The following is a 24,077-nucleotide window of genomic DNA, read 5'->3' as shown; positions in this document are numbered from 1 at the left end:
CAGCAAAGATGGACGCGGACCCCCACATAACCCCATATGTACCCGGCGCCATGGCCGTAGATGTCCCTGCCTACATAGCCACTCTCGGCCCAAACTACCAAGACGCCCTCCTCACCGGCGGCGAACCCTTATTGCAGCCCGAACGCCAAATATCTTCCTACCGTCTCCCCGGCCCCGCCACCGAAGGCGACGGCCGATACGGCCACGGCTGCTTCGTGTACAAAGGGCGCGGGACAGACCCGCAAAAGATCCACTTCCGCGCCAACGAAGTCGGCGCCATGCGTCAAGCCGCGCAGTGGGCCGCCCGGGGCCTGCACGCGCACACCCACATCCCAGCGGTCTACGACAGCTTCACCGACTTCCCGCAGGACGGGGCGGCCCCCACACAGCCGGTCTATGCGGCCATCGAATTTATCGAGGGAGACCAATACCGGACCCGCTACGCCCAAAGAGGCTGTACGGGGTGGACCGTCAGGCAGAAGCGGAGCTTTGTGCGCCAGATGGCCCTGATTCGGCTGTCAATGATACACATGCGTGGAAACCGGATTTGCGGGGTAAACCCAGACCTGACGCCGGGTTTTATGGCACACCACACCGTTGCCAATCGAGCGGTCCGCGGTGGTGGGAGGTTGCCCGGCGGCGTCATGCACCCGCTTTACTACAACAACCTCGGGCCCGTGCGTAGTGAGCGGGCATGGACGGAGCAGGGTATACGGCGAGAGATGGATTACTGGACCACCGAGATGCACGCCATAAGGTTAAAAGTCCTGAAGGGCAGGCTCAGGTCTGTCTTCGACTGGACGCCAGCAAGCTTCCTCACACATGTCCAGTATCATGCCAGCCAAGTCACAGGGCGCAAGTTCCGCGAGCCCGGGGAGGAGCTGGACGCGCCCACCACCGACTTCCCCTTCTGTTTTGACCACGGTGATCTGCATAGTGGATTCAACGTCCAGTGCTTCAAGGATTCGCCACGAATCCGCTCGATCATCGACTGGGAGACGGGCATGTTTGTGCCCTACAGCTGGGCCGTCCGAGATCTAAACCCGTACTCCACCGGCGCAGGAGACTGGGACAAAGAGCTCGAGAGGCTTCGGGGGGGTGACATGCCCTTTGCGACCGACATTTACTGGGACCACCACGTCGCCTTCTGGAAGCGGGAGAACCGGTGGAAGCAGCGAACCCGGGACCGCCGCCTGGCGCGGGCACGCAGGAAGGGCATCAGAATATCCACCATGAACGACAATGGCTTTGCTGCATACGGCAAGATAACCCCGCGAGATCTTATGTTTGGGGACACTCTTGACGAGGAGGCATGGGGTGAGGAGGAGCCGGATGGCCTCGATCCGTTTTTTGCTGGAGGGAAGAGGGCCTATATTACGCACAGGAGTCCGCCACATGTTGAGCCGGGAACGTGGTACTATGAGCCGGTGATGAAGCTCATTGATGATTTTATGCAGACCGAAATGCATGTCGGACCACTGTGCAAATACCTAGACCCGTATGCAGAACAATGGACGACAAATAACATGGTGATGATCAAGCCTCCTTGAGTGTGCGCTCGCTCAAACTATGTATGTAAGCATTGGATATGTGGCCATTTGGAGCTGACCCTGTACGCCCCGGTTTCGTGGCATTTGTGACTATTTCCTTCCAGTGTGTCTTCTTATTCACATCAAGTGTCTTTTAATCTTAATTTACTTTACCTGGGCGCGTGTCATCATGAACTTTATGGTTTTTCTCCGCTGGTTCCCTTCTTGGATCTGTATATCCTGTTAATTTGACGCACGTAGTACCGTAGACCGTTTCATATCTTTATCGAGAACCCAAGCCGTGTATTACTGAGTTCCTCAGCGTGCGTGCATCAATTAGCCCAGACAGGCAAACTTACGGTTCCCAGTGAGGTATGTTTCCCTTATACGATACTCGCCTTTAATATTAGAGCCCCGTGAGAAACTCGGGAGTTTTAAACTGAATGTATGACAGACAGTTTTAAACTGGCCAAAAACTGGCTGTCGAAAACCTGGGTGTCATGGTCATAAACTCAACAGCCATTTTGGGAGTGGGCTAGGGTAATTTTAGGGCAAAAATTGGTATTTAGGGTGGGTTAGGGTAATTTGGGTGGTCAAAATTAGAAAATTGAGTCTGAGTTTATGACAGTTTTCAGTTAAAAACAGCAGTTTATGACAGTCCGAGTTTATGACGCAGTTTATAACTCCAGCTCTGAGTTTGTCACGGGGCCCTATTTAATATACACCATCCCTTGTAGGTATATGTAGTGTGTAGGTATGGTGCGCACACTCTTAAAGGTGATATGGCAACATACGGAAGTGGAACAATTGTGGCTGCAATAGGGCCTCATGGGCCAATAAGAGGGCATTACTGCCACAGATCAGTCAGGTTTGCTTTTCTGGGGGTATAAATGGGTATAATACTGTTCCACTTTGTTCAGCCTTGGCGTATTTTACATATAAAAATACACAATTTCAACTTCCTAAGGCTTTACAACCCAGACAGATATTGAAATTCTGCAATGATAGAACTAAATTTCATCACTAGTACTAGAGTTCTATCATTACGCTTTTTTTTATGATTTTTCGTCACAAAGTTATAAGCCATTGACATTTCGTCGCGATTCGCTACCTTTAAGTGTGGGCGCACCATACTAGTACATACGATGAAGAGAAGTCCAATGACGTACGGACTGAACGAACTACCACGAGAGGGCCCCAATACCTATCAACGAATCAGCTAGGCACTGTCATGCAAGTATGGTAGTCACTAATACGTATCCCAAATATTCATTTAAGCTTCGTCCAGTCGCCACGGGACCCCGCGTGCAACTAACCTGGTTGAGATCAAAATCAATATCTGAAGATCTATTAGTAAAACCTACAATTCCCGCTGCATACAGTAAGTCTCATGTACATCAGCGAATAGTACCTCGTCTCAAAACGATTGACCTATTAACGAGACTAGATCCCTAACAATTGAATCTACCCAGGTACGTTCTTAGGTTGAAAAATTAACCTTATCTCATCGTAACCCCCAGAACAGAGTGGCATAAACCTCATTGGCGCAAGCGTCGTCCTTGGCAAGCCACCTTGGGTTAGGCGGGTTAGGCACAACGCCTGTGCTCCCCGACCTTCCTTAAATGTGATCAATTACTCTACAGAACAGCTACCTCGTATTGGGGTCAATTAATGGGGGCGTAGGCACGATGTTACGTACCGTCGCGAAGTCCCGAGAGGGTGAAAAAAAAATAAACTTCGGAGGTCTCCGAACAGAAAGAGTCAAAAACGCAAAAATCCCCAGCGAAAAATAATAAAAATGACACTGAATGAAGAAGCATTGTCGCCAACGATGAATTCGACAGCTAATACAGAAGAATCTCAAGCTTCTCATCCAGCCCAGATGCAGGCCACCCGCCAATTCGCCACAGACCTACCGGTTCTTTCAGAGACGGTTTCCCACACAGAAGGAGGGAATACTGAAAACAAAGGAGATGCGGCTACAACGCCCCCAAACCCTGACGATAAACATCTTTACCCAGAAGGTGGCAAAGATGCTTGGTTGGTAGTCTTTGGCTCGTTCACGGCCATGATTGCTTCTTTTGGGATTATGAACACCATTGGCACGTTCCAGACATACCTCGCGTCCCATCAGCTTAGTAGCTATTCGGAAGGACAGATCGGCTGGATTTTTGGTGTCTATGCGTTTATCAGTTTTTTCGGGGGGATTCAGATTGGTATATAGCTGTATCTAATTAATATATACGGGCCGGACTAAACAATTGCTTCTTGCTAGGTCCAATATTTGATGCTGCCGGACCACGGGGGTTAATTGCTGCTGGGACAATATGCCTAGTCACAGGTCTAATGATACTGAGCGTTTCCAAATGTAATAACTCCATATTCTCCAACTACCGAAGAAATGCGTTAATCTGATATGTTGCGGTTGCACAGTATACTGGCACTTTATGGTTACATTCGGCGTATGTTGACCCCCCCATGACCCTTGGCTATTCTCAACTAACTGAAGTATTAGATCCTCACCGGTCTTGGCACATCTCTTATATTTACCCCGGCCGTCGCTTCCATTGGGCATTGGTTTCTTGTCAAAAGGGGCTATGCGATTGGTCTAGCAACTACCGGCGGCTCAATCGGCGGCATCGTTTTCCCCCTGATAATCCAAGCTGCTACTCCAAAAGTTGGATTTGCATGGGCTGTTAGAATCGTGGGTTTTATATGTCTGGCCCTAATGATCATTGCAAATTGTCTGATCCGCGGCCGACAAGAGTTTATAGACGCATCTCCTGGGTCGCAAACTCCATCAGATTCCTCCATAATATCGTCAGACATAGACGAGGCCGCAACGGAAAAGAAGCATTGGGCCTCTTTCCTTAAATTTGGCTCGAAGAATGGTAAAAATAAGAAATCGACGAAATCCCAAAGAAAGGGAGTAAAGATAGATCTGAGTGCTTTTCGTGATCCTCGGTTTACTCTCACGACGATTGGCATTTTCTTGATTGAGTGGGGCATATTTGTCCCTCTCAGCTACCTCACTTCGTATTCTCTTAGATATCTCGGCCTGCCAGAAAACTTTTCTTACCAGCTTCTTGCAATTCTAAACACTGGCTCTGTGTTCGGCCGTTGGCTGCCTGGAATAGTCGCGGACAGAATTGGGAGATTCAACACGATGATATTGACGGTTTCGTTCTGTCTCGTTGTCGTCCTAGCTCTATGGCTACCATCGAGCGCGGTTGCGGAGGATAATATCGGTGGCCGAAAGGCAATCATGATTGTATTTGCACTGTTGTATGGGTTTGGAAGCGGGAGTGGGATTAGCTTGACCCCGGTGTGCGTGGGTCAGATATGTGATACAAGGGAGTATGGGACAAAATACGGGACCTGTTATTTCTTCGTTAGTTTTGGGTAAGTGTCCAATATCATCCATACATCCTTGCACTAAATCGATCATGGCTAATGTTATGCCCTTGGTACTAGAACTTTAACAGGTATCCCCATAGCGGGTCAGATCATCAACTCAACGAACGGGAAGTTCACTGGGTTGATCTTATTCACTGCTGCCTCTTATGTCGGAGCACTGCTCTTCTTTATTGCAGCACGGATTGTTGGGGGTGGAAAATCATGGAGGACAGTTTATTAAGAATATTAAAAGTGCTTCTTTTTATTAACGGGTTGGGTAAAATAATGATACAAATGATTTATGTCATAAAAAAGCTTCATTTTCGGTGATATTTTTGACTTCTTTATAATTTAGTTTTTGTTATAGTTGGCGTATATACCTAGGCGTTAGTGATATATACTCGAATATATATATAAACCTTAGATAAGCAGCAGTTCAGGGAACACCAATAAGCATGGCTCTATCCTGGGGGATAGAAACATCTAGTATTTACGCCGTTTTAAAACTCATTAGACTAGTAGTATACTCATGAACAACATCGAGCGCGAGGCTCACAAGACTGATAGAACAGTTATCTGTGACGCTAGATTTCACTTTCTTCTAGAAGAACGCTCTATAGCTTGTGGCTTTGTAGTCGCGGGTTCTATTTCCGTAAATCTTATAAATTGCTGGTTCTGGTGTTGATCACCAGGGGTAGAATTTGGATCTCGGTGAGCACTAGGGGTTGAGAACTTTGACACGTGCCAAACATCACAACGTGTGACTGAACTCACGAGCTCTACTAAGCCACAACAACATTTACGAACAGGAGACTACTACGTTCACCGTGTTTTTTTCGCTCAAAAGACAGCCATGTCAGCCTGCGCGTTCCATGTACTTTCGTATGAATCACATACACTGTGATTCAAGTACCTCTGCCAGCTAAAAAGCTCTATCACACACGAGACTTGAGCTACCGCGTCATAGAATTTCTGCGATTATAAGGGCGCCCGATGCCACTCAAAAATATGAACAGAGAGACTCATAGCTAAGTAAGTAGTGACATCGATGGATGACATACACGCGCGTGATAGCTGGTACTTTTGTTGGATTTGTGAATGCCCATGAGATATGTACGGTACATAAATTCTGCTGTATGCAATAGATAAATACGTGTCACTACCATTTCTCTCGCTTTGTTCACATTCCTCAAAGTTATTTTCGTTAGCAGGGCTTCACAACATCATTTCCGGCCAGCTGGCACTACTTAAACTCTAAACTCGAACAAACTACTGAACATATCAAACTTAAATTATCCTTATTAACAACCCATGTATAACCAGACAACAAAACTCCAAGACGATTTACTTCCGGGCAAAGATCCCCACGATACTGATCAAACAGGCCAAACAGACCAAAATCAAGAAGAGCCCGATATCGTTATGGAAACTACAGAAACCACTGAAGATCTGGTGCTTGATTCAAACCAGCTCGGGGAAGACACATTCGAATCCCCTTCCTCCTCTTCCCCAACTACACCATACGGTGGATCCGCAGAATGGGAACAGCTATCCAGTGGGGAACAATCAACAGAGTTTGAGGTCCTAACAGGATACAACCGTGTCCCGATCTACGAACGAAGAGCCCAGTGGCTCGCAGAGCAGCAGGCAAAACGGGAGAAGGCAAAACTCCAGGGATTTCCAAAGGGTATTAAATCAAACGGCCTGCCAACCTTTCAACCAAACCCGCAGCTGCCATTTCCAATAACTGCTCAGTTTCTCCGATCTTATGGTGGAGGCGATAGATTTTCCTGGGAGAAAAGAAGGCCTCAGAATGATGATTCTCAAAGGACCGTTGTAGCGCCTTTGAATAATGTGTACACCCCAGAAACAACTTCTTCTCCTGCTCCATCATATCATTCAACGCCTGCGTCCTCACCAGACTCCCCAGACGAGATGCCAATCGTCTCGCCATTCACTCACACGACAGAAAAGGGAAAACCTCGTCCAGAGATGCCAAGCAGGAAGACAAGCGGTATTCCAAGCTTTACAAGTCTATTTGAATCCAAGCGTAATAGGGGTTCGTCCCCTCAATCCTTAGTATGCTACCATAGCAAATTATCTGATTCCTTGCGTTTGAATTTAGATCGTAACACAAGGCCCAAAAGAGATAACCCACCACCCATGCCCACCCGGAAAACATCTACTCTTGGTTTCCCCGGGCTCGAGATTGAGCACAAATCAAAGCTAGAGATGATGCTTCCCAAGAGCGCAAACCAGACTGTCTTCCATCTAGGCTGTTTCTTCGGGCTCGGAAAGGCGGCCTTTTTTTTATTACTTATTGCCAGTAGCTCTGTTCTAGCGCTCTTTTCAGTTGTTTCTTCTCCATATCTTTCAGCTCTCAATCAATATAAAACCACTTACCCATCACATTCATCTTCTATCGATTTTCCTACTCTTATGTCAATAGAAATATCACTTGAAAATATTATCGAAAGCATAACGGGCAGGTCGGCACTCGCACGCCTGTTGAAGGAGGGCGAGATGATTGTCAATGATCTAGGCACTGTTGTTAAACACAGCGATTTGAGTTGCAGTAAAACACTAGGAGGGAAGCTAGATCGTTTTGCAGCAGACGCACGGGAAGGTGTAAATGCTCTGCAGATGTTTGAGACTAACGTTGGAGAAGTATTCGACCAGTAAGTCTCTCGACGCATAAACCATCAGAAGTAATATAAAGCTAACTCGTAGTTCCAATTTAGACTCCTAGGGGCAAACCAAGAGTTCCTGGGTGAATTCGCTGAGCTCCAGCAGCGAGGAAGATACATAAGGATTCCATTCATATCGAAGAATGCAAACACCGAACACACTGCCACCCAGCTCTCAGCAAACTACAAGAAAACAGCCCATCTCCTAGAGTCAAACATCGAAGTTCTAATCTCTACGGGGGAGTCGATCGTAGCCTCACTTGATGCCCTCTGTCAACAACACCACCCCATCTACGACGAGATTGTGCGGGAGTTCGTTAGCATTGAGCGTCATGAGGGATCCCCATGGACCAGAATCGGCTGGGAAAGCCCTGGCGCCAGTGTTGTGCGAAAGACAAAGATGCGAGAAAGCCAAGAACTACTAGCAGCGGTTGGGAGCTACGAAGAGAAGGCGAGGGGATATGTTGAAAATATCCACCTGGAGCTTGAGACCATGGTAGGCGAAATGAAGAACCTGCAGAGAAGAGTATCGAGAGTTCTAGCAAATTTCGCGAATGACAACGCCGGTATGAACTACTCTACTGAGATCTCGCTGGAGAGGCAAGTAGAGGCCGTAGAGGAGGCTGTGGGTGTAATGATCAGAAGGCGGACACAGAAGACTAGAGTTTGTCATGTGAGCACCGTTGAGAACAGGCTCAGGGCTAGGAACGATACTAGAAGTTACATGGGCTCGTTCACGCCAACGAGAACTAGTAGCACCTGATCGATTTTCGCCAATCCAACATAAAATAAGGTTTCTACTCGAGGCTTTCGACTCTGGATCCCGCCCTTTCTCACGGTACCTTGCATTAGCTTGCATCTTGCATGGCGGTGCCTAGGCCGTCATGGAACGTGCTTCTATCCCATATCTATGCTGTAAGTACCCACACAGCTCAATACCTCCATTTATTTAACTCATTCTTACTTTCAAAGGCTGTCACGGGGTGTCCTTTGTTAGGATTTCTCCCCTCTGTCCCACGGAGCTTTGAGCGCCGTGGTTTTAGCTCCATAATCCAGGGTCTACAGCGATTAAGGAAGGCAAGGTGTTCTACGTCCGGTAAGCATTTTATCCCTTATAATCGAGCTTCCCGGACTCTAAATGCTAATTATAGAGTACAGATAGGATTGGAATTGAATACCAGAAAGATAGTGAGAGCAGGAAATGTTGAGTCAGGGAGGTGTTGTCGCAGGGACTTGGTTATGTCTGATTATAAAGCGTGTAGCTTGGGAGAAAAGGTCATTTCTTTTGTCAAAAGTTTGTTTTTTGCCACGGTTCATTTCAGGCTAGTTAGCGAATAAATGTTACCCACTCGAGCTTGAGTCCAACGTGGCTACAGTTCTAGTTCAATTCGTGGAAGAGTTACCCAGGCTACCTACATACAAGTAGCTATTTCCTGCAACCCCGTACTGAGCTCAAAGTAACTGCCCACCATCTACACCTTAAACCCAAGCAGACCTACATCTTCGCCTTGATATTCTCGTGGAGCGCCTTCAACGCATCCATATCCGTCTCCTTCGCCGGCCACCCCACCGTCAACCCCTCCTTCTCATTCGGCTTCGGGATCTACCACACGCACCCCACATCAGCGCTCTCCTCTCTCTCGAAACCCCACATCTTTCTACCTCCCCGGACAAGAGAACTCACCATATGAACATGCACATGCCCCACAACCTGATGCGCAATGCTCCCATTATTCTGCAGAATGTTGTAGTCGACCGCGCCCGTCGCCAGCGCCAGCTTCTTGGCCGCCGGAAGCAGCTCTGCCAGCTCGTCGTCGGGAACGTCGTGGAGGCGCTCGCCGTGAGTCTTCGGGATCACAAGCTGCGGTGTATCAGCTTCAGAGAGAGGAGGTGAGAAGGGGATTGGGGGGAGGAGTAGGTACGCAGTGGCCTTTAGACAGAGGCTGGATGTCGAGGAAGGCGAATATCTTTTCAGTCTCGAGGAGCTATGTTTCTTCCTGTCAGTAGGGCCATTCACCAATCTACTAACCAACTAACTAGCTAGCTAGCTAGCTAGGTGGAAGAGAGAGAGCAAGTACCTTAAAAGACGGAATCTCGCCGCGGATGATGCGGCAGAAGATACAGGCTGCAGCCGACATTTTTGATGCTATTTATGCTGTACTGAATTGAATTGGTTCGAGTAGCTAGGTATGGATGGCTGTTCGGTAGAGTAGAACAGAGAGGTTGTGAATAGATGACGTTCCAACCTGTCTGTGGGGTCTATGAGCAGGGAGCCAAGACTTTTTATGGTTACCAGGTGCCCCGCTCCCGCGGGTGGCATGGATTAGAATACATTACCAGTAGAGGCTCGGTCGGGGCAAGATCGGGTCTGCGGGTATTGTAGAGTATGATGGGCCTCGTTAATCTTGGCCCAGGTCTGAGAATTAGGTGGGGGTTTTGATAAACACCGGGTGCTTTAATCTAACATCGCTGGTGCTACTAGTACTGGGTTGGAAAGTGACCGAGTGATAGCCGATGACCGCCTCTAGTCCGAGCAGTCGATAATATCTAAATAAAGCCCCTTTAATCATTGACAGGCCGGCCCGACAACTATATAAAACTGCCATTATCTCAAGATCACCTCCGACAGCTCGACAACTACAACTGACCATTACCGCATAGCATACTAAGGTGACAAGACCACCTCGACAATTCAACTACATCACTCATTTGATCAGAAACCTCACGCAGACCCTCATTCAGAACATCACATCACCACATTCGACAACCCACAGCACACAGCACCAGATATCTAGCATAGTATATACGTATATAACCTATGGAGCGACCCTACATACATACATACATACAACCCCCCTCCTCCCCCCCAAACCGCCCAGCACCCGTAAAGAAAAAACCTCACGCGCCCATTTACCATGAAAGAAGCCAAAAGGAAAGAAGAGAAGAAGAAGAAGAAGAAGCCGTCCCCTCTATAATCTGTAATGTATAGTAGAATAAGCAAGTAAAGCAAGTAATTACCGACCGAACAAACCAAGCCAACTCTTCGACACACAAATAGGAGCCACCACCAAAGGAAGGGAAAGAAGAAGAAAAAGAACCACGAGATGGAAAGAAGAAAAAGAACCACGAGATGGAAAGAGAAAAAAGAAGAGAATCAAGAGGAAGGAGAAGAAAGAAGAAAGAAGCCTTTGTAGATCACATAAAAGAGAAAAAGAAAGAAAAGAAGAAAAGAAGAAGAAAAAAGAAGCCATAACTAAGCACAAAAGAAAGCAAAAAAGAAAAACCACACTCCACTAATTACAGTAGCCATATCCCCCACAAAAAAATGTCCACCACCAGTCTCGCCCCCCTAATCAATCTCATCAAACCTCTCCGCCGCCACCTCCTTCCCCTTCGCCTCCCTATACTTATACATCTCCAGCCTGCCCCCCTCCCCAAACACGCCCGTACGATCATACACCGTCCTCGCCCTCAAATACGGATCCAACTCCCAATAGCCCCTCCTCAACTCCTCCGCCACCCTCGCTCTCGCGCCACCATTCAGCTCCCCCTCCACCCACTTCTTCGTGAGCTGCTCAAACTCCCTCACCTGCCCCTCCCTCTTCCTCAGCAGCACCTCCCTGACCTCCGCGCCCTTGACCATCGCGTCGTTCTCGCCGGGCACGGGCTCGACGTAGGAGTACGACCAGTCGTCGTCGCCGCCGAGTTCCTTGAGGATGTTTGAGCGCGGGATGTAGGCCTCCATGTCCTCGACGGACTTTGTAAAGTGGATCTTTGAGGCAACGACGGGGTCGAGCCAGCCGCGGATGATGGACCAGATGGATTGGAAGATCCACGGTGCCTTGTGGACCAAGCAGACGCCGAGGGACTCGGGGTAGTGGGCTTCGAAGCACTTGATAAGGTACTTTACGGGCGCGTAGTCCTACCGTCAAACGTTAGCTTTTATGGAGGGGCAAATCTAGAGTATCGAGGTGGGGGGGAAATACCATATTAGCCATACTGAAGCCGCTCATGTCAAAGACGACAGCGGCCGTGTCGACGGGGTCGCGCAGCATGAGGCGCGCGGTCTCCATGATGTAGACGGTGTACTTCTCGAGCGCCTCCTCGCTCTGGTCGGCCTGTTTGTGCAGCCGTACGCGGACGAAGCAGATCGGGCGGCCCTCCTTGTCGGTGCCGTGCAGGAACGACTTGCCCATCCTCAGCTGCTTGATGAAGCCCTGATCCGGCGACGCCGCGTATGCCTCCTCGCCCTTCGATATGACTTCTTGCACCTACAGCAATACCACCACAATCAGCACCTCCACACCACGAGAAGAAAAAAAGAGAAAAAAAATAGAGGGGGAAATTCGCGGGGACATACATTCATCTCCTTGCTCCTCCAATTCATCGTCGCCACCATCATGACCAGCGCCTTATCCACATCCCACTTGCGCGCCCTCAAGAAGCGCAGCAGCAGCCCATCCGGGTTATCATGCTTCACCATGCCCCAAAACGCCTCTCTCAGCTCCGCAGGCGTCTGGCTCGCCAGCGCCGCCTTGAACTCCTTCGTCTGCCCATACTTGTCGTCGCTCGCATCGACCGCCGCCGCCACGTCGTTTGCAATCTTCTCCGTCGTCGCCGCCGGCGGCGTAGTATTCGCCGCCTCAGACTTACCCCTCCGCGACAGGAAGCGGCCCAGCTTTTTCTTCTTCTCTGGCGACTCGGCCACCACTGGGGGGCCGGCGTTGCGGGCGGCGATGTGGTGGTGCTCGTGGTGGAGGGGGTGCTGGCGGGTGAGGAGACGCCAAAGACGACGAGGGTGGCGGTCCACAGCTCTTTCAGCCTCGCTTCCTCCTCTTTCGTCAGGTTCCCTGCTCTGCCCGGCAACGTGTTCTGCGGCGGGGGCATGTCTTCCTCTTCCTTTGGTTGTTGTTTTGTGGTTTTCTGATCCGGAGAGTCCCAGAGACTGAACGGCAATGATATCGCGAATCTGTTCTCTTTCTCGTCGTCTTCGTCGAGCAGCGCAAATGCAGATACAGCAAGCGAGGCGGCAATGGTTGAGGGCAGGAACAGCGCAGCCTTTGTGGTAGCCGGGAGGGGGCGGGTTCTGGTGTTGTTATATGCGCCGGAGGATGAGGATGAGGAGGAGTTGCTGCGTGATGACGTGTGCGGTGTCGGTCGGGTAGGTGTCAGCTGCTGGGAGAAGAGGCGTCGTGGAGAGGTTCGGCGGGTAAAGGCTTTCAACATATATGACGCCCTTTATATGTGCGAGATGAGGGGGGTGTATTGGTTGTGTTATATGAGACTGGTCCACTGGGGACTGACTGGATTGGACTGGACTGGACGGGGCCGTAGGTTAGAAGGAAGAGGAAGAGTGATGATTGGGCTGTGAGGGGGTTTGGTTGAGTGTGAGTCTGGGGGAGCGAACGCGGCCCTCCTCTGTGTCACTTTCCGTTTTTTTCTTCTGGAACGGACAGAGTTGTAATAGAGGGGAAATAAAAAGAAGGAAAGAAAGAAAAAATTACCAGAGGCGCAGCTAGAGTAGAATAGCCAGCAGGGGAAGGAACCGTATCTTTTTTTTGTACCTCTCGAGTCAAATAGAATTAAAAGCCCGACTTCTTGGTTTTGGTTATAGAATTCTTGGATGATGTCGATAGAGTAGCTACATGTAGATACAGATCTGATCTCACAACTCTGCTCAGGGCCCTCGTTTGCACACAATCATCACCCGTCTATGTAGCTGCGCGATACCCGGGTTGGATTTACCAGCAGCCAGCCAGTGAGATATTCGCAACCTACATGTATGTATTCACCACCAAACCAAACAATTCCCTCCTCCTCTACAGCCTCTCCTCTGAACCCGCTCTCTACTCTCCTCTACCTACGTCCTCTCCTCTCACCGTACCGTACCGCACCGCACCGCATGTCGTCAGCACTCACCATCGGGCAGCGGGGCTTCCCCCGTTCCGTAACTCAAGCCCCCCGGGCTGACGTCCACCCGTGACCGGGACTTCGGTATCCGCATGCAGCCAGTCCCAACACAGCCTAGCCCCCCCCCCCCCCCAACCTTGTCCTTGTCATGTCCTAGTCCCAGTCCATCCGTGTAACCCTGTCCGTCCTGTCTTGTCCGTCCGCAAACACCAAACACCCCCCGTCCCTCGCAGCACCAGCGATCACTCACCTCCGTCTCCGTCTCCCCTTCACCCCCCCACCCACAACCAACCACAAAATGCCCACCCCACCCCCGCGCCCCCCCTCCCGCCCCCCCTCCCGCCCCGCCACGCCCCTCCGCCGCTCCAACTCGCGCAGCTCCCTGCACGGCGGCCGCAGCGCCTCCGAAGCCTTCCCGCTCACCACGCTCACGCCCATGTTCGCCGAGCTCGGCGACGCCATGGCCACGCTGGAGGCCGACATGGGCGATCTCCAGATCATGCACGACTCGCTGTCGCGCTTCAGCGAGAGCTTTGCAAGCTTCCTGTACGGGCTCAACATGAATGCGTTCTGTATGGATTTTACCGAGGTATGACTCTGCCTGGGGGGCGGAGGGGGGAGAGAGAGGGCTAATGAGGTGGATGAGTGAGTGAGAGTAGGCGCCGATTAAAGAGTCGTTTAAACGCGCAGCAGAGCACGAAGCATCACTAGGTATACTCTAATCTCCACCTTCACCTCCACCTAGTTCCAAGCCCTCCTGCTACTGCCACTGTACTAACAACACCAGGCCACAACAACCCCTATGACGCCGACCACTGGCGCAACGACCAGGACGCCGGCGAAATAACCTTCATGTCTGCCTTCCCCTCCACCCTCCACCCACCCTCTACCCAGGGCGAACATACTGACTGACCTCTCCACCCACCACAGGACCACCGACACCTCGTTTGTGCGCGAGCCCCGCGCGCCCTCGCCCACCGCGCACAAGACGCCGCGGCGCGGGGGCGGCACCCGCGGTGGGCGTGGCGGCGTGACGGGGGTGTCAAGAGGGTGACTAGAGGGGGGTTGCGGTACTCGAAGTGATCTTGTAATTGCAATTGGGTGGATCCGTAGTTTGGTATTGGTATTGGGTATGGTATGGTAGCTAGATAGCTGTAATCACGATCACGATCACGAATTGGCATGAAACTAAGGGCGTAAGGGGAAAACCTGGGTATGAAATAAGCTTTTTTTTCTTTTATAGGTAGCTATATATCTGGCTAGCTATTTCTAGCACACAATTATTAGATTCACAGCGCCCCCAAAACCGGGCCGATAGGGCTGAATGCAGTGTGGTGTCTCCAGCATGGAATGAGTGAGCCGAGGTCTTGACACCTTTTTTGCGCCATTTTCATTTCATGGTAGAATTACATACTAGTAGTAGTTATTAATCATGCAATCGGTAATCGATCATCCCGGTGCACGGAGCACCTTGAAACTCTACTCTACTCTACTCTAGCTACCTACCCAGGAATTACCGAATCTACGTATATACGGCACATTTAACTCCTTAACTACGGGCCGGGAATGATCATGATAGGGGTTCCGCGGGAAATTTTTCGTTGGGGAAGCTGGGGGGGGGGGGGGGGGGGGGCCGTATTTCTAAGCTCGAGTAGAGTAGATCGAGATTATATTGCGGCGGGCTGGGGGTTGTACCCATACCAGTGGAGAGTGAGTGAATGAGTGAGTGAGATTTGACAAGGCGGTACGGTTGGGCGCCAACTGATATTGTATTCAGGACCAGTACTATCACTGGGAGGATCGAAGGCCCAATTGAGATTGAGGACTCATACTCGTGGACTCGAGGAGAGAGATTGCCCTTAAGCCTTGGGGATGTGTCAGCCTAGGTATGAGTCTAAGGCATCAAAAAGCGTATCAAGAAAATAAATACGAGCCTGTGATACAGCTAGCTGCAATTGCAATGGGATAATTTCGATTACTTGCGATGATCTCCATGTACTCGGCCCCCCGTCGACGTCTTGGCAAGGGTTAGGGGCCCCCAACTAACAATCCCCTGTAACACAAGCACAGAGAGCTCCCGCACGCCACTCCCTCCACCTCCACACCTCGCCAGGCAAATGAGCGCCACTCCCACGAACGAGGACCAAACCGCAGAGCCCGCCGCCGCCGCCGCCGCCGCCGCCGCCGACACCTGCGTGATCTGCCTAGACGCCATCAGCGAGCGAGCCGTCGCCTCGCCCTGCCAGCACGACGCATTCGACTATCTGTGCCTGCTCAACTGGCTCGAAGTACGGCAATCATGTCCGCTCTGCAACGCGAGCGTGTCGGCGCTCGACGTGATCAATAAGACGCTCGGGAGAGTCGTGAGGGTCCGCCACCATTCTTCCCGTCTATCCCATCCATCCATCTATAAAACCCACTGACATTCGCAGCACCCCATCCACCCCCCCACCCCCTCCTCACCGCACCCCCACCGCCGTCAGCGCCGCGCCCGCACGCCCCCCACCCCATCCACCGACTTCACCGCCACCGCCATCCGCCGGCGGCGTCACATCTACCAGCACCACCTCCTCAGCCGCCACATCGGCAGCAACGCACACACACGCTTCCGCTCGCCAACGCCACAGCACTTCCAACGCTCCCCCGCGCTCGTGTCGCGCGCGCGGACGTTCCTGCGGCGCGAGCTGCAGGTGTTCCCGTGGCTGGACGGCGACCGCGAGTATGTGCTCGAGTACGTGACGGCGATCCTCAAGTGCATTGACCTGCGGGGCGCGGAGGGCGCGGCCGAGGAGATGATTGCGGATTTCGTGGGCAGGGGGAATGCGCAGGTGCTGGTGCATGAGCTGTATGCGTGGGTGAGGAGCCCGTTTGAGAGGCTGGTGCAGTTTGATTCGTTTGTGCAGTATAGCGAGGTGGAAGAGGGGGCGGGTGATGGTGGGGGGAGGAAGGAGGAGAGGGGGCGTGGGGATGGGGAGTGGGGGAGAGGGGGCGTGGGGATAGTTATAGACCGAGCTATTCGGGGCTTGTGGAGTAGATAGATATATCATTAATCGAGTACATATTAGAAACAGATCTACCAATATTTGATCAGTAATAAAATGAAACCCGGTGTCAAGAGCTCAAGATAATGTAATCAAACCGGAGAACGAGTGATTAGCCATGATCGCTACGGGGGTAATGATAGGAATAACAGGATTGTATGTCAATACCCAACACACGCTACTCGCATTTCAAGTATGTATTTTGCGCAACCAGCAAAACACACAGAATCTTGAGAACTTTCCCATCTCACTTGAAATTATGTATCCTTTATCTAGACACCTGAAAGACTCTACGGGCCAGTTTTTAGGCCATATCTATAATTATAAAGCCCTGTAGACAAAGGGTGTACATGTCTAAAGGTTCTTTTATATTTGCTTTCCTCCCCACCTTTACCAGTATCCCAATTAGGCCAACAATTCGGGACGGGAATCCCCTTTACCGAAATTATACTATACCTGGTCGTTGCAGTTTTGGTATAACTATGAGAACACATATCTGATAAGCGAGTAGTCAGTTATCCCCAAAAACCCCAACAGCGGTTGTTACCACCCCGCCATTACCCGCCCCAATATCAATGCCAACCACAACATCTAACCCAAGCCATCTATCTACTACCTACCAGATGAGCCGACCACCACCATCACCACCACACCCCCAACACCCACAACAACATCAACGTCAACACCAAACATGCATACATCTCGCCCACACCCCCACCACACCTACCCCTCCCGACCGGTGGCCAACGCGCAGGCTGGGCAGTTTGCCCTGGGCCGTGTATGCGCTGAGGCTTAAGGCAGCTTGCCAACCCGATTGGGGGGGGGGGGGGGGGGGGAACTGGGTGTGTACGGGTGTGGGCCTTGTGTTGCCAGTCAATTGTCGCAATTCCCCAGATTATCTTTAGAGAAGTATACAACCGAAGAACAGGTGTAAGAACTGACGATTCGAAGCAAAGGAAGAGAGAGAAAAGATCCCTCGTTATAGGTACGTCACGTTTGAGAACAGATTCCACTAAGACAAAAGTACAGATAGCAATGGCCCAGAGCTACGCCACAACCACAACCACAGCCACCACCAGGCACGAATGGGCCGACTTGCCTTTAACAATGAAATGTAGAAGGTTGTGGGGAGCGGGGAGGCGCAGGGGTGAGTTTCCATACTCAACTACAATCTCCCAGCGCACTACATCCAGGTTCTAACACCAAAGAAGCCGTAGCACCGCCCTCTGAGGGCATTGTTTCCAGCGACGGGTTCAAGCCCCCCCCCCCCCCCCAATTACAAGTACCTCCACTACCCACAAACCCCGACTCACACCCAGCGCCAAACCACCTTCCCCGAGTTGCGGTCGGCATGTCCACCTTACGCAGGACCCAAGCGGCGGGAAACTACCGCCGTCAACATCCGACTCTATCCCGCCACATTACATGAGGAGAGAGGGGGGGGGTAGCACAAAGCGAGGAGTAGGTGGAGGGTGGGGGGGGGGGTAACCTAATAGCAGAATGAATGACGAGAGTTGGAATAAAGGGGGAAGGGACAAATTTTATTTATGAGAATAAGAGAACGTGTTAAACTGGCTTCAATTTTCAGTTACGCATTTCGTTTTGACTGTTTTACTTTGTTTCCTTTTCACACCGTGTTTTTTTCTTCTTTTTTCTTCTTTTGGTTTGTCAGATATCGACATAGCCTCTGGGCTGCATACAATCAATGACTGAGATCTTTCCAAAGCGCTGCACAGCTTTACCGGAAGTGAAAGATGGGCAGTTCTATATCTGAAAGCGGGCTACAAGATGGTGGCGGATCATGAGTTATCACTCGCGAGATTTCATGCTCTGGTTCTACACTACCTTAAATTATAGAACAGTTTGGGTGGTTGTGATTTCTTAAGGTCAAATATGTTGATAGCGGTATACCAAAGCATGATTACATCGACTCAAGGCATGGTGTCGAGAGGCTAAGCATTTACCGGCGTATTAAACGGCAATTGATCAGCAACACCAAGATATACTGCAGCGCCAATAGATATTTCGAGTCTTGTTATTCATGTAGCTTATTTACATGTATCTCCTCATAGAGGGCGAGGAAAGGATTGCTGCCACCCAGGAATAGAAAACACACAACCTGTAACTGTACCCATAACGCCTACAAAAGACAGGAATATAAAACACACACCTCTGTCACCGATATACATAACGACAGAGAATGCGAAAGCAAGAAAACAAAATACACCGAGAAGCGACCCCCCCATCAAGAGCCAACACTCCTCTTCTGTATATCATCACTAATACACCTCTCCTCCGGCGGCAACAACCTCCTAACCTTATCCTCCTGCGGGTCCACCACGCCATACCCCACCGGATCCCTCGACCTCAAAAAGTTCTGTATCCTCTCATCCTTACTCCCCATCCTCACCGCCTCCTGCTTCCTCCTCTGCAGCTCCCTCCCAATCTTCACCGAATTGCGGTCCGTCTGGTCAAGAAACAGATGCCCATTCGTATTCGCCCGACTAATATTCGCAATCCCGCCCAGCGACGCCAGGAACGCCACAATCACTATAAACGCCCTATTCGACGTATACAGCGTCTCCTGCCCCTCTCCTCCCCCGGGCTTCCCCCCACCCTCCGCCGCCGCCTTGCGTTGGTAGTACTTCTCCCAGTCCTCCCACGTCGCATTACGGCTCGGATCATTAACCCCGCCCTTCCCATACTCGCTCGTCCCGTGTCCCTCCCTCTCCTGCCACCACTTGGGCCTCTGCTGCTGGACCGCCGCGACCGCCACATTCCATCCGAGGCCGAAGCGATCGTACGCCGCGCGCTTGGCGGGGTCCGACAGGATCGCGTTTGCGGCGACCACGAGGCGGAAGCGCTCGACGCGGACGGCCTCTGTGATGTGGAGGTTTCTGTGGCGGGCGTGGTCGGGGTGGTAGAGCTTTACGAGCTGGAAGTAGCGCGCTTTTGAGTATGGCGTTTGCTGGTTGTAGTGGAAGATCTGGTATGGGGTTGGGAGGGGGTTGGGGGGCCACTTGGTGTATTCGTCGGCTAGGTCGGCTTCGGTGGCATAGTGCCGGGCGGTGGTGGGTGGTGCGCGGGGGAGAGCGAGGGGGAGAAGGAGAAGGAGGGGGCGGGCGGGGAGGGCGGGGAGGGCGCAATTGGTGGAGCGTCTGCTCGCGAGCATCTCGGGCGGTGCATATGAGCTGGCTGGAGATGATGGTGGTGCGGAGAAGAGCCGTGGACGGCGGGGGGGTCGAGGAGGACTTGAGGTCGGGCGGATGCCGGATGCATGATGACATAAAGGTCACGTGGTAGGTAATATTTCCGGTGCCAGTCTAGCTACACTTGTATATCCCTACTAATTAACTGGGGCGGTACTTGCTTGCTAGAGCTTAATTAATTAATTACAGAGCTACTAATATTCAGTCACTTTGCTGTGTGGAGTTAACTACAGGGCTTTGGGAGAGAGAGATATTCAATTCCACGACCGATAGCCTCTCAGTCACACGATACACTCTTTCAGCAACGTACTAATCGCTACTCCCGGTACGATATATCTGTCAACAGTAACCCACCAAAATCCAACAGCACACATCCCACACTCCCGCACCCCATACACCATTGAACCCGTCAGCACTTATACCTGCATTGTACTGAATCGCGTTACTTACCAGTATTACCTCTACCAGTCTTTCTTTGTCTCCCACAGGGTCAAAACAAAATTATGCGTAAATAATCCTTGGCCCCCCCCCCCCCACTTTCCAATATTTCTTGGCGCCAAGCGACGAGCATGCAACCAGGGCATCATCAATGATCAATCCTCACCTGGTCCACGCGAGATGCCCGAGTGAGATGAGATGGCGCAAATATCCATTCGAAAAAAAAGTTTCAACCTCGAATTTTCTGCGCCAGCTATCCAAGAAGACCCCGCTGGAACATCGCTAAACCCGGGTAAATCGCCCGTGGTCACTCTCTACACCCCTTCCCAGTGCCCTTAATTTGAGTCCAATACAATGTTTGCATATTTTGAGATGAGGTGATCTGTACCTGCAATTGCTTAACCGGCCGGCCTGAAGCAGATACACTTGGGCGGCAATTGAATTAATAAATAGGTAGATACGAAGTCAAAAGCACCCTCTCCCCACACAAATTATTAGAAAAAACGGCATTCAACAGTTACTGCTCCGTCCGTGTACGCATGCGCGCAAGAAATAAAACTTTTCTCTCTCTCTCTCAACCTCCATTAAAAGAACAACATGACTCTGGCAGATACGCCTGCAGTCACCAAAACAAGACAAAACAAAATAAAGAACAAGGTAACTCAGCCATGGTATTCGGATATACAAATAACTCCCAAAAAACAGCTAAAAAAACAGCCAAGAAAACAAAAGATCCACCATAAGAAGTTAGTGATATATACTTTCAAAAGAGAAAAAAAAAAGAAACCAAAAAAAACTCCAATCTCAAGCCTGCACACCATCTACAATCTTCTCCCTAAAGCCACTAGCCGGCGAGACACCGCCATTACTGTTGTCCCCATCAGCCATCTGCAGTCTAATCTTCATCTGCAACCACCTGAAAAAGCCCGGGCTTCGGCAGAACTTGCGGTAGAAGGCCTCCGCAGCTCTGTGTCTGTGGAAGCTAGTCTTCCCCTTAAATTGCACCTGGCACCCGTACTTCGAAAGACTAGCCAAGAAATCCTCCTCCGAAAAATTTGCAATGTCAATCATCCTCGAGTTGGGCGAGAGCGTGGTCAGGGTTGCGAGGTACCGGTTTAAGGGTGCCAGGAACAACGCTGAAAGGAGTGCAAAGTGACGTCGGACGAAACGCCCGCATTCCTGCGCTACATTGGAGGGGAGGGAATATTAGAAAAAAACAAATCTATCCGACGAAAGGAATAGTATATATCACTCACGTGTTGTTTCCCCATCTTTCAAGTAATGCTCCAATTTCCTCAAAAATACCAAGTCCTTTGCAAGCGATCCTTTCGTATCGTTGGTAATAAAGTTGTTTGTGAACTCGCGCTCACTAGAATAAAAAGTGTGAGATTTTCGTCTGAGCATGACTATAAGCATATTTTTTCCTGGGAATAGAAGATATTTACTCTCTTACTTTACTTCCGGGGCCGACAAGTAAACAACATGAGGGGAAGCACTATCTTTCCCCTGCGACAAAACCCTTTTTAAGAAAAATGGATTTGTGATACCTATTAGGTAATGACGAAATGGGATCTTGTCCGAAATGTTAGTTAATTTAAAGATGGAAAGGTTCAAAAGTCTTACCACCTCATGGCCATTTAAGAAGAAATCTATGAATGATGTTAGTAGGTATTCATGTGGAAATATAGGATGTATATGGAAGAGTTCTAATTTTCTTACCTGACTGCATAGTGAGATATGGTCGGCAATCACCACCAAATGGTATCTTCGCACAAGATTAGCAAGGTGATAAAAATTGAGATTTCTAAAGCTTACTGGGCGAATCAAATCAACGACCGCAGAAACAAATTCACTACAGGTCCTTGGATCATCTGCTAAGACTACCAATGGTTCCGATAGTAAGACCTAAACGTATGTATCAGTTTTATCGCCCCAAAACCTGTAAATAACTACCATAATCAAAATATACCATACCCGCTCAAAAATAATATATAGCTCTGAAATTGACGTGAGAAGCTGTGCAAGCCTTGCCCAAGAACCGAGGGGTTCAGATGTGTGGATTTCTTTGTATTCCACTCTAACGTCTGTTCTGGAAGTAGAGGCAGTGACACGGCCTTGTAATGGAAACGAAGGATGAGGAGGTCTATGAATCACGGAAATCACTTGTTCAGTACAACCTCGGAGGTTATTATAAAGCAACCAAGAGTAACTCCATACATATGAACATCCAGCAGTGAGCCCAAAAACGGCAATTCTTGTACTCCAGCCTCTGGACCCGCCCAAGCAGCTATATTCGAACATGCTGACTCTATGAGCGTAGGGCTCACTGCAAAATCTAATGTTGATATTGTTTTTACGAGGTGGGCAAATAATGGTGCAAAATCATGTTGTGAGACTAATACAAGAGATTTCTGACGGTAATTTCGCTTGACGGAGATATCGCGTTGTTGACGGAACAAACAAAAACCGTACCAGTAACCAGGGTCATCCTCTGTAGGCTCACAAGAAACCTCAGGTGACGAATGGCGGAATTTGAAGTGAAAGGCCGAGTCTTCGATTGTATCTGAATTTACACGCTCGGGGAAGCTATGTGGAACATTAATATTAAACAAGAAAAGCCTATATATAATGCAATCATCGTAATTAATATCAAGCGATACATACCTGCTAAAACATATGGTTTGAAGATCTGTTTGTGAGAATTGAGTTGAAGGAAACATGTATTCCACTTCGACACCTGTAATGGGTTAGTAAATCCTCATGAACTCTGCCCCTTTAAAACCGCACTTGCTACTGCAGTCACTTACCAATGTCGACATTGAAGTCACAAACGACGCTGCACAAACCCGTTTATTAGCTTTGAAGGAATCTAACAGCCCTTGTGCCCTACTCACAAAGCAATCATCCATTTTCGCAAAGCGTCCAGAGAGAAGGGGTAATCCGTTATTTCGTTGGCGTACAAGGCTGCAGTCCATGAGGATGATGAGGAGGACGACGAATCGTCGCCATTAGCAACGGAGCCGTCTTCGCCGGCCATTTCATGTCGAGGGCGCGATTGGAATTCTATTGTGAAAGCTGTGGGCGCGGGGCTCCAATCTTGTTCTGGTTGCTGTTTATTTTTATTTTTCTGGGGGAAGCCAAAGGATGAGATTGCGTTCTTCGGAGGGGTAGCAAGCAATGAATGGCAGCGGGCAGCAGCTTTGCTTGGTTGGGGGGTAGGCCCAAGCTTCAAAAGGGTTGTTAGAGGTGGGAATAATAGGTGTGTGGAACCCCTGCAACCTTGCGCCACAGACAACGCACAGTTTCTTGTCATCTCGACGCCACATCTTCTTGCGCCCATGCATGCAGTCCTTGCTTGAAAGAGGCTGCATACATGTCCTAGGAAGGAAGGGAATCGGAATTGACTGGTGGACGCAGTTTCTTGGATCAGCAAGGCAGGCATTTCCTACAACCTTTTCTGGCATGAGCTTACCAAAATAACGAAGTTATCCCCTCATCTCGCTTTTTGATTCGTCGGCGCATGGGCTCTCATTTCGTTAACCAATGACCGACCAAGAAGTCTCTAAAGTACAGCGGTATGTGGTTGGGAACATCGCGCAATCATATGTATGTACTCTAAGTAACCCGAGAATGGTATTGGCCAGGAAATTATTGTGGGGGGCTAAACGAGCACAATCAGCGCGCGGCATAATCTGGTTTAGTCTTCTTGCTGAAGGGCTTTAAAGTATCGGTCCGGACCTTAATAATTCTTATTTTAGATCCTAATATATCAGACTAGCACTTATTGACAGAATTACAGAGTTGACTATGTAGGTGTTTAGTGATCCTTTGGGTTGACAGTGTGAGGGATCAATCATTATTTGGAAT

General features: G+C 50.0%; 10 protein-coding genes across 10 annotated transcripts; 6 read left to right on the top strand and 4 right to left on the bottom strand.

Annotated features, from left to right (window-relative positions):
• Positions 1-8: 8 nt before the first annotated feature.
• Positions 9-1,993, top strand: LAJ45_04245 (uncharacterized protein; the record flags this gene model as incomplete). The annotated part of the gene is made up of 5 exons (XM_046113825.1): positions 9-1,498; positions 1,542-1,571; positions 1,799-1,842; positions 1,898-1,901; positions 1,984-1,993. The coding sequence occupies 5 exons, from the start codon at positions 9-11 to the stop codon at positions 1,991-1,993; spliced, it is 1,578 nt and encodes a 525-aa protein (XP_045972927.1).
• A 1,334-nt stretch (positions 1,994-3,327) lies between these two features.
• Positions 3,328-5,166, top strand: LAJ45_04244 (uncharacterized protein; the record flags this gene model as incomplete). The annotated part of the gene is made up of 6 exons (XM_046113824.1): positions 3,328-3,745; positions 3,805-3,897; positions 3,963-3,991; positions 4,045-4,237; positions 4,295-4,931; positions 5,004-5,166. The coding sequence occupies 6 exons, from the start codon at positions 3,328-3,330 to the stop codon at positions 5,164-5,166; spliced, it is 1,533 nt and encodes a 510-aa protein (XP_045972926.1).
• Positions 5,167-6,236: 1,070 nt separating this feature from the next.
• LAJ45_04243 (uncharacterized protein) lies at positions 6,237-8,820 on the top strand (the record flags this gene model as incomplete). The annotated part of the gene is made up of 6 exons (XM_046113823.1): positions 6,237-6,984; positions 7,051-7,603; positions 7,667-8,276; positions 8,465-8,527; positions 8,585-8,708; positions 8,771-8,820. The coding sequence occupies 6 exons, from the start codon at positions 6,237-6,239 to the stop codon at positions 8,818-8,820; spliced, it is 2,148 nt and encodes a 715-aa protein (XP_045972925.1).
• Positions 8,821-9,038: 218 nt separating this feature from the next.
• Positions 9,039-9,750, bottom strand: LAJ45_04242 (uncharacterized protein; the record flags this gene model as incomplete). Its single annotated transcript, XM_046113822.1, has 5 exons — positions 9,039-9,045; positions 9,112-9,215; positions 9,297-9,473; positions 9,535-9,597; positions 9,691-9,750. 5 exons carry the CDS (start codon positions 9,748-9,750, stop codon positions 9,039-9,041), a joined length of 411 nt encoding a protein of 136 aa, XP_045972924.1.
• Positions 9,751-10,961: 1,211 nt separating this feature from the next.
• Positions 10,962-12,838, bottom strand: LAJ45_04241 (uncharacterized protein; the record flags this gene model as incomplete). The annotated part of the gene is made up of 4 exons (XM_046113821.1): positions 10,962-11,534; positions 11,599-11,883; positions 11,973-12,511; positions 12,559-12,838. The coding sequence occupies 4 exons, from the start codon at positions 12,836-12,838 to the stop codon at positions 10,962-10,964; spliced, it is 1,677 nt and encodes a 558-aa protein (XP_045972923.1).
• Positions 12,839-13,820: 982 nt separating this feature from the next.
• On the top strand, positions 13,821-14,576 carry LAJ45_04240 (uncharacterized protein; the record flags this gene model as incomplete). The annotated part of the gene is made up of 4 exons (XM_046113820.1): positions 13,821-14,111; positions 14,182-14,233; positions 14,310-14,376; positions 14,453-14,576. The coding sequence occupies 4 exons, from the start codon at positions 13,821-13,823 to the stop codon at positions 14,574-14,576; spliced, it is 534 nt and encodes a 177-aa protein (XP_045972922.1).
• Positions 14,577-15,639: 1,063 nt separating this feature from the next.
• On the top strand, positions 15,640-16,560 carry LAJ45_04239 (uncharacterized protein; the record flags this gene model as incomplete). Its single annotated transcript, XM_046113819.1, has 2 exons — positions 15,640-15,891; positions 15,955-16,560. 2 exons carry the CDS (start codon positions 15,640-15,642, stop codon positions 16,558-16,560), a joined length of 858 nt encoding a protein of 285 aa, XP_045972921.1.
• Positions 16,561-17,598: 1,038 nt separating this feature from the next.
• Positions 17,599-17,992, top strand: LAJ45_04238 (uncharacterized protein; the record flags this gene model as incomplete). The annotated part of the gene is made up of 2 exons (XM_046113818.1): positions 17,599-17,710; positions 17,775-17,992. The coding sequence occupies 2 exons, from the start codon at positions 17,599-17,601 to the stop codon at positions 17,990-17,992; spliced, it is 330 nt and encodes a 109-aa protein (XP_045972920.1).
• An 816-nt stretch (positions 17,993-18,808) lies between these two features.
• LAJ45_04237 (uncharacterized protein) lies at positions 18,809-19,735 on the bottom strand (the record flags this gene model as incomplete). The annotated part of the gene is made up of 1 exon (XM_046113817.1): positions 18,809-19,735. One exon carries the CDS (start codon positions 19,733-19,735, stop codon positions 18,809-18,811), a length of 927 nt encoding a protein of 308 aa, XP_045972919.1.
• A 1,279-nt stretch (positions 19,736-21,014) lies between these two features.
• On the bottom strand, positions 21,015-23,247 carry LAJ45_04236 (uncharacterized protein; the record flags this gene model as incomplete). The annotated part of the gene is made up of 11 exons (XM_046113816.1): positions 21,015-21,394; positions 21,467-21,606; positions 21,664-21,782; positions 21,834-21,859; positions 21,930-21,975; positions 22,026-22,115; positions 22,185-22,353; positions 22,428-22,796; positions 22,875-22,947; positions 23,018-23,046; positions 23,105-23,247. The coding sequence occupies 11 exons, from the start codon at positions 23,245-23,247 to the stop codon at positions 21,015-21,017; spliced, it is 1,584 nt and encodes a 527-aa protein (XP_045972918.1).
• Positions 23,248-24,077: the final 830 nt, after the last annotated feature.

This window comes from Morchella importuna (genome assembly GCF_003444635.1).
Source record: "Morchella importuna strain M04M26 chromosome Unknown Morimp01GS010, whole genome shotgun sequence".
Taxonomy (NCBI): Eukaryota; Fungi; Ascomycota; class Pezizomycetes; order Pezizales; family Morchellaceae; genus Morchella; species Morchella importuna.
Note: the sequence above shows the minus strand (reverse complement) of the source record. Positions and strands in the feature narration are given on the sequence as shown.